Source organism: Sesamum indicum, linkage group LG9 (genome assembly GCF_026168435.1).
Source record: "Sesamum indicum cultivar Baizhima isolate 11 linkage group LG9, ASM2616843v1, whole genome shotgun sequence".
Taxonomy (NCBI): Eukaryota; Viridiplantae; Streptophyta; class Magnoliopsida; order Lamiales; family Pedaliaceae; genus Sesamum; species Sesamum indicum.
Window position 1 is genome coordinate 21,280,035 of NC_142665.1, and position 9,295 is coordinate 21,289,329.

The following is a 9,295-nucleotide window of genomic DNA, read 5'->3' on the forward strand; positions in this document are numbered from 1 at the left end:
ATTTTACTGATGTTTGATATATAAAACTTCTTGTTTGTTATATAATATAGCAATTTGTGATACTTAATTTGTTTTATAATTTTGTATCCTTTTTGGATTTTTTTTAGCTTTTTATGATAATTATTTCGTATCACTCGATAATATTTCGATATGCAGTAATTGATATAAAATAATATCTGCGATATTATCACTGCTGCGACTTTCAACCATGATTGCAATGGCTAACCAATCGATGATATATAATAGTTTCGGATAATATTTAGTATCAATCGATTTTCTGGAATCAACAAGGGCCAATACGGATGTGTATATGCCGATGTCATTGGATACCATGGTGGAGAGAGCAAATCGGACACTCAATTAATTCTGGTGTTTGGCGCACGCAAAAGAGCATATAACCTCCTGATCCAGACCAATCGCTATCTGCTCATCTGCTGATCACCAAATTTATTGGACGTGTAGTTTCTATCCAAGATTTTATTACAAATACTTTCTTGCCCTTCTCATTTCTGCTCGTGATGTTATTGCCCTTTCCAGTTGCGCTCTTGATGGACCCAGATTCTTGTTCCGATACAAAGTCAGCTTACAAGTTGGCAGGGCATGCAATATTCTCGTGCAACATTTGGCAAGAAAATCAATGGTTCAGATGGAACAACGAACAAAATCATCATTAAACAAACCCATAAATCTGTCGTACGTATGACTTGTCCAGTGGTTTCAAAACGTTCCTACAAATACACGGCGTTCTTTGTTATACAGCAGCCCTGAATATAACGAGTCAGTCTCTTGAGTCTGTTCTTGGCTCGGACTAAACCAGTCGCTTTTATGCCACAACAAGGTGCAAATACTTTTGCATATTTTTCAATGTTCGTTTCCTAATTAATCAGTAAATTAATTCGTATGTTACTTAACAGATGGATAAAATTCTGGGTGATACCGTGAAGTACCTGGAATATCTCCAACAACGAGGGAAAATGTTGGAAGAACATGCAGCAAACCAGGCCACGGAATCTATGGTGGTTGCCGAGAAATCGCAGATGACAGCAGGCGAGGAGGGGTATGCGGACGGGAACAACGGAAACTCCAAGGAGCAGAGATTGCCAGAAATTGAAGCCAGAGTCTGTAACAACAATATCCGTCTCAAAATTCAGTGTGAGAAAGTTAAGGGAGCTATCGTAAAAATTCTTGATCAAGTGGAGAGGCTCAATCTGGTTGTTGTCAACGCTAGTGTTGTACCGTTTGGAAGTTTGGCCCTCGACGTTTCGATTATTGCAGAGGTTAATTTTTCTCTTTTTTAGTTCTTCACAAGTTTTCTGAAAGTTCAAGTTTAATTTTGAGAATTTAATTAAGCTCTTCGGTCTCAGATGGAGAAAGAATTCAGCTTTTCTACGAACGACGTGGTGACAGCTCTTCGTTGTGCTCTTCAGGCTACTGCTTAGAATTATTCGACTCGATTGCTATGATGAAATTGTTACCTCATGTTTAAGGAGCTTAGTTCTCACCAGTTCTGCCAATTAGGATTAAGTTTTAATGTTATATAGATTAGTTTAGTTTATTTTTCATATTTTTTTTCACTTCACCTAGTTTAGTTTGATGGAATTCATAATTACGTAGAACACTTTTTTCTTGTCCAAAAGGTGAATTTTTTTAAAAATTACCAGGTGACGATAAGTTAGGTAAGTTTTTTTATTGCAAATTTTATTACATCTGAAATTTACTTCCCCTATCATTGATAATGATAGTATCTACATATATGTGTGAAGGAATTAATTCCAATACTTATATGGGTAAATTCATAAGATTCTTCTAAAATTTGATATAATTATAAATATTTTGTATTGTTTGAAAAATTATAAATACCCTATTGGAATTAATAGCCTAACAAATATCCCTACAATGTGCTGTCACAACTGGGTATTTGTTCGACCCCCATTAATTTTTGGGAATATTTGTAATTTTTTAAATAATGAGAAGATATTTATAATTATGATAAATTTCAAGAAAGTCCACTGTAATTGACATAGTTATATTCTTTATTTGGGTTTTTTCTTTTAAGTTAAAGATCTCAATATCAGACAAATATTTATATGTTGGATGAGATTTGAACTTAAAACTACATTTTTAGAATTTTTGAGTTTTGAATCATCTTTCCTCTCAAAGTAAGATCTCATTGATGTTTAGATACAGTTGAATTGATTCACATTAGTAGCCCTAATTTTTTTTGGAAACCGATACTTCATTACTTATAATCAGTATGTCTGGTACAAAAACTTGGGGAACAGTTCTTCCATAAGATATATATGCATCATCATGCAAAAAAGCTTTATTGTATTGTGGGCGGACGTGGTGGATGGTGTTGTTTGAAGCCATCCTTTTTGCTATGAAGTCTGCTGCCCTGTTGGTTTCTCTGTAGCGTAAAAGGTAAGCCTTATGCAGTCAAAAATTTAGTCGAGATCCTCCAAAAGTCTAGCAGCATTTGGTGAGGAGCGTGCATGGGAGGATTCGCCTTCCTGTTTATGAATCCATCCCATGTTTCAGCAGCATTGTTGCTGTTGATTGCAATATTTGTTTCCAGAGCAGCAAGAACTTGCATTGTCAATCTCGGATAATACCATCACAGCCTGCATGCCCCAAGCAGTTCATCAATGTTTAGCTTGAAAGACATTTGCAAGTGGCCTGAGGCGCCCAATGCATACAGTGAAAGAGTATTGTTGTCTCTCTAATTTGGCTGAAGGCAAAAATGCAATTTTTAGTTTGTAATTTATGGGGTGGTATTTTTTATTTTTCATAAATTGATATTCGTAATCTTCATTATTTTTAATCTAAATTGACTGAAAAATTATATGTGAATCGCACCTGACCTAATTAAATTACAATTTTAATCCTATAACTTAGGAAACGTTGGCATTGTTAGTCCTGTAACTTAGGGGATTTGGTATTTCTGATCCTACACGAATTGATTTACATGACTAAAATTGCAATAATTGTGTCATGTGTAGGTCACATATAATTTTTGGGTCAAATTAGCCAAAAAAAGAAGACTTAAATTATAAAAAATACAAAATTATAGGACTAAAATACCAAAATTAATTCTTACAAGACAAAAACCCACCTTCTAATTAGTTACGGACTAAAATTGGCATTTTCCCTTTGGCTGAATGATAAGATTGGGGCTGACTAATTTGTTCGAAAATATTGCTTCATTTCTTGCGAGCCAAATTTTCCAGATAGCCTGAACCAGAGTTAGTAGTCCTAATTTCGTTCAGGAAAACTACCTCCGTTTTGTGAAAACTCTTTCGCTGCTACAGAAAAATTCTGCTTTTGGATTGTTCAGGAAAAAAAAAAAAAAAAACAAACAAACAAACAAAAAAGTTCAGAGACAGTGTGGACAGATTTTAGGTTTGGCACAAAATGGGTTCAATGCAAAACAATTATAATTTAGATTTTTTAATTAAAAAATATTCATTTTGAAAAATAATTAGTAAGACTATATAGACTTCTCTAGATTTTACTTTCATAATATCATATTTCAGTTCAATTAAAATAGTGTAACCATTGTGTATATGTGTTACTGAATTTAAACATTTATGAGTGTGCAGTAGCTTCAAATTTCCACATCACTTTTATGCAATGGATTTTCTATTAGGTCTCTATCTATTATTTATGATAAATTGACCAAAATTACCCATATCTATGAATTATGCTTTTACTTATTTTTCTTAAATTTGTTGAATTTTTTTTTAATGATTAAAGTGATATTTTTTTTTTATAATTTTTTCAAAATTTTCCTTCCATTCCATTCATTTTCTTTCACATTTTTTTTTAATTTTTTGTTAAAGTTGAAAACCACAAAAAGAGCAAAGTTGATAATTTTAGATTTTCATCCAAAAATGACATAATCTTATCAAACATTAGGGGGTATTTATAATTTTTCAAATGATAAAAAGTATACAAAATTACCTCAAACTGGAATTTACCCTTTCTTTTTTCTTTTTTTTTTTAACTTCATCGCAGTACTTTTAGTTGTTTTACAGGAAAAAAAAATATTTTTTTGATAACATTAAAAAAGGTTATTATTGCGTTGGATACCACAACCCCAACGAGTATTGCTTTTGTTACTAAAACACGTTAACTTGAGACTAAAAATTTAGTATTTTATGATATTTAAAGCGATACGCATCAAAATTGTGGTACCCAAAGCCATAATTTATTTTAGATGTTCATATAAGATTTTAGATTAATTAATATTATTATAATTGACCCTCCATTTCTCTGGGAAGTGGACAGTAGTTGCATGAGATGTCTTCAGACAAATGAGATTTCATAATAGAAAATAGTTTTACATAATTAGTTTAATTGTCTACGCTAACATTCTTCAATCTCGCTACGCTGCATCTCCCATCCTATGTGGCTTCTCTTTCCTGGTCCAAATTTCCTATTCCCGTCTGGCCATGTAATGTAATAAAGCAACTGGATCCCCTGTCGGGTCATTTCCAATTGTTGGGCCGAGGTTCAGTCGAGCGGGTAGCTTTACATTCTTCGGATAGTTTCTTCATCGTCGTACCGTCACATATATTTTAATTATTGTGCAAGTCTGATATAGAAATAGTTGGATTGTGTTGAGTCCATGTCCATGCATCCCAATCCCATTTTGCCACCAATATTTAGTAAAGTTAGGTATACTGTTTCAAGATGCCCATGCTTTTATATATTTATATATTTATTTATTTTGAAGTGAAATACTCAAAACCATCATCCTGGTAAATGACATTAATGTAATTTAAAATAGTTTAAAATTAATAAATAAAAACCTTATACATCCGAACAATAACATATAATGAATCTAGTAGTAAAAAATATTTTTAAGAAAAAAACTCCTATGCAATCACCATCCCCAATACTGTTCTTCGTTTACTCCTTCCTCTAATTCATCTATAAGACTATATTATAAGAAATGAGCGACTAATCGCCCAGTAAATGACTTTTCATTTCTATTAATTTGAGCATGCACAATCATATAATACCATAAACAAATAAAACTCTTTGATCAAGAGTTTCAAAGAATCAAGTAAAGGAATAGTTCAAAATAATTACATTTCATGCACAATATACGTTTACATTGAATAAAAAGGATTGAACTTGCAATGCACTAAATTTGGTTTAGACGTGACAAAACTATCATAATTCGACTAAACGAGATTTCTTTATGCTCGAAAATATTAAAATCAATTGGTTTAACTGATCAGTTTCTTAACTTTTGATCCCGTTAAGTTAGGAGAAGATGTCGTTTTAGCCTACAGTGAGGCCCACTTAACACCAGAAGGTTGGTCAGAACATATTATCATAACCATAACCATTTCTTACTTAACACCAGTAGGCGGGTCAAAAATATTGTCACTGCTAGTACAGTAGTGCCCCACTTAACACTTGTAGACGGGTCGAAAAATTTCGGGGCTAGCCCTAAGATCAACTTGGTCTTACTAAATTTTGAGCAACAATTAATTTATAATTCTACTAAATAAAACAGCAAATTTTCATGATTCCAACATTATATATATATTGACAAAAATAAAGACATATTTACATAAAATGCAAAAATATCTACATATATATTATTTATATATATATATATATATATATCTCTACGTTCCTGTCATAATCTAACTACTCTACGGCAATTGCGGAAGGAAAAAATTATCTTATTATTAACCATTTAACAACTCAATAAGCCGACAAATATATAATAATTAATTAGTTTGTCAAAAGAACAATCAAGGCTTGAAATAGGAAATTCGTTTTACTGTTGCTAAATCCTAAATCAATTGCACAAATTCCCTAAGCGTGATAGTATTTGATCTATATTCCTTTCATTAATGAGCCCATTATTATTACACCCATTCACATGCTTGTCTTGATAGAGGATTTCATATCACATTTTTGTCTTGATAGAGAATTCATGAAATTGCTAAACTAATTACCTGACTACCACTACGGCCGCTGCTCTGTTTCTTCTTTCTTCTCTTTCCTGCGACGCGGTTAATCTCGTGCTTTTGATTTCTAGTGTAAAGAAGGTAAAGTATATGTAAATATTTTTAGTGTATTTACCGTAGTTTACTTTTATATAATTTTAAATACTCAACAACACTTATTCTTCTCTATTCTTTTTAAAATTAAAAAGAGGTCTATAATATGTGTTAACTAATGAATTTAATGATCTAAGTGAAAATTTTAACTTATTTATTTATAGGACTCTCCAAATATAAGAAGAATATATATTTATTATGGAAACAGTAAGTACATAGCAGTACATCTAGATACAAAGCGTTACGGCTCTAGTTATTAATTAACAAAATACAAAATGTCATTAATTGACAACGTGCATGCGCACATATGGTAAACTAGCATCCGTTCAATATCCAGATACATGATAAAAACTTGCTATAGTTAATTACACTAACTTCTTATCTTCATTTTCATCTAGAAAGCAGGCTGGAGAGCCGCATGAAGGGCTTTCACCACTTCATTCACCGTCAGGTTGAATTCTTTCTCCATCTGCGGAAAAGATGTGATCCTAAGTAGTAGCTTGAAGAAAATTGATTGGCGATACTGAAAATGTTGTAGAGATTATGCTACCTCAGTAATAATGGTAATGTCAAGGGCCAAATTTCCAAATGAGGCGGCGTTAGCATTGACAATCGTCAGGTCGAGCTTCTCCACTTTGCTAATTAAGTTCGTCAAAACTCCCTTTTGATTCTCACAAAGTACCCTAATAAGGATTTGGCCGTTGCAGACTCTGGCCTCAATTTCTGGCAGTGGCTGCTCATAGGAGTTTCCCTTTTTCTTATCCTCATCGTCCATCATTTGTGATTTCTTGACAAGCACGACTGATTCCATGGTCTTCTCTGTAGCTTTTTCTTCCAACATTTTCACTCTCTCCTGGAGGTACTTCAAGTACTCGATTGCGTCCCCCAAAACTGAAGTTTTGTCGGTCTGTAAATCAAAGGTAAAAATCACATAAATGGGACAAGTAAAAGGGTCCTTTATTTATGATGAAGAAGAACGAATTTACCTTCTTCAAGCCAGGAACAATACTCGAAAGAGCAACAAACCGCTGGCTGAGCTGCTCACGCCGTTTTCTCTCTGCAATGATGTGATCATAGGTTTTCGATGGCTGCCTAACCCGACTTGGTTTTTCCAAGTGTTGGGCACATTTCCTTTGCTCCTCAGAGCTCAAAATTTCAGAAACAATATTATAAGCTTCTTCGTCAGGGTTCGAGTGCCTGGCATTTGCCTGTCGCGGATTTTCAGGAGAATTTGCAGTCCCAAAATTGAGGATGATAGGGGTGGAAGAAGTCTGATCAGGATTAGGTAAGCCCTGGATTGTCAAAAAGTTGGAGAAGTTATTAGGCTGTGGCAGTTTGGGTGGTGGTAATTCAGATGGAGATGGAGTTTCCACCGAGGTGATGATCGGGGTAATGTTAATCAAAGTTGAGGAAGAAAATAAGTGGTTTCCAGGGGACAAACATGTCCCAAAGTCTTGTCCAAGAACTGCAGCTAACTCTTCATCAAACGAACCCATGAAATCAAATTGATCAGTGAAACATGGATCGTCCAGCCCCTGTGGATGAAGTAATGTTAAACAGTTACCAATTTCGCATGGTAGACCCTAGAATAAGTTTCTGCTTATAACACTTAATAGTTGAATTGGTGCCATCTATACAGGACTGCTCTTCTCACTTATGATCCAACATACTGAGGGCTTTCAGAAATTTGGAAAAAAAAATACATATTTTAGTTTTGTAATTAAATGGTGATATTTTTGGTCCTACACAAATTTAGTTAATACAATTTAGTGTTGTTACACTTGAGGTCTTTGACCATTAACACGGACATGCATGAAACTTGGAGCTGTACAGGAATAGTTATATATTCGTCACAAAAAGAAAACGAAACATGCATGTAATCAACATGTTCTGCCGGCGAGTAAATCATATTTGACAGAGCAAAACATATCATTGTCTCTGCATTATTGTAGGAAAAAGGAGTGGAAGTGCACAATGCGCTTGTGTAAAACACACCTTACACAGAGCCACGTACCCTCCTCCTTCTCATAGTATTATCTCATGTTCCCATTTCCCAAGTATATCTCCAGCTTCTTGTCATAAAAAGTTTATCTCACGTTCCCAAGCAAGCAATTTTATATTTTTTTTCTTCTTTGCACGCATCCCACTCTTACTGTACCCATGAAAAGTACTTGATGTACAAAAATTGGCAAGTAACATTCAAAATGAGATACAAAGATTAGGAAAAAATTCCGGAAATTAACGTTAATAGTGACACCGAGTTCCAAATTTGGAAAGGAAAATAACGATCTTTTTTTCACTTAACCAGGAAACAGAAGAAATATTCGGTATTTGGAAGGCTAATAGATTCACACGGCTCAACTTTTATTGAAAATTTTAAAGGTAGATGCTATTAGAATTACCAGGTTCCATGTCTAGTGGTACAGAGTCTGTTTTCTCTCTTAATAAGATGAAAAATGTCGATGAAACTTGCACGTGCATGCTTGTCTGAGAAAGATGTATTATATATATATATATGTACATACTCCAATAATAATTGATCTCAGTCTAATTAACAAAGAATATTAATTCTTCAGAAACATGTCCGAGAAGGAGCTCACAAAGATGGATGAGATAAACATGAAAACTCGAATATCAATGAATAGGTACTAAACAAAGAGTGAGGTATAGGATGTAAAGAAAGTTACGATTTCAGAGAGCCATGAAACTGCCGAGGAATCCATAGTTGATATAATCTTCCAGCTGCACTCTGCGTGTTTGAGCTCCAACTTTTGTGCGCTAACCCTATGGTATTATGTTCCAGTTTCTTTTATAGACACGTGTGTCCTGTGTCTACTGTTTCCCTTTACGAGAGGTCCGAAATTTATCATGCGCCCCTTATAATTTATTTGTCTAGTAACATCAATGGACCCATTATAATTATATATATGTACTCAATGAGGAAACATGAATTACTCATTATATTTTTCATAAATTTACCATAGTTTTGTAGATGTAATAATTAAATTTACAATAGTTAACTGCATATTCTTTTTTTTCTTGGATAAATTGTCAAGTACTTAGAAGATGTTTGCCTAATCTTATTTAAAAGATTGGCTAAATTATCTTTTTCGTCCCATAAAGAAGGTGTTTTTTCTTTTTAGTCCCACAGTTTACAGGATTTATGTTTTGGTACCATTTCTTACCAAAAAAATTTCAACTTAATTCCAAGC

The 9,295-nt window shown here is 33.6% G+C and overlaps 2 protein-coding genes across 2 annotated transcripts; one reads left to right on the top strand and one right to left on the bottom strand.

Moving 5' to 3' along the window:
* The first annotated feature begins 287 nt into the window (after positions 1-287).
* LOC148787002 (transcription factor bHLH25-like) lies at positions 288-1,655 on the top strand. Its single transcript, XM_088885393.1, has 3 exons — positions 288-838; positions 915-1,277; positions 1,365-1,655. The coding sequence occupies exons 2-3, from the start codon at positions 915-917 to the stop codon at positions 1,437-1,439; spliced, it is 438 nt and encodes a 145-aa protein (XP_088741519.1). The 5' UTR covers positions 288-838; the 3' UTR covers positions 1,440-1,655.
* Positions 1,656-6,269: 4,614 nt separating this feature from the next.
* Positions 6,270-8,909, bottom strand: LOC148787003 (transcription factor bHLH18-like). The gene is made up of 4 exons (XM_088885298.1): positions 8,771-8,909; positions 7,070-7,618; positions 6,634-6,990; positions 6,270-6,552 (listed from the first exon to the last, which is right to left on the bottom strand). The coding sequence occupies exons 1-4, from the start codon at positions 8,804-8,806 to the stop codon at positions 6,478-6,480; spliced, it is 1,017 nt and encodes a 338-aa protein (XP_088741424.1). The 5' UTR covers positions 8,807-8,909; the 3' UTR covers positions 6,270-6,477.
* Between the last annotated feature and the right edge of the window lie 386 nt (positions 8,910-9,295).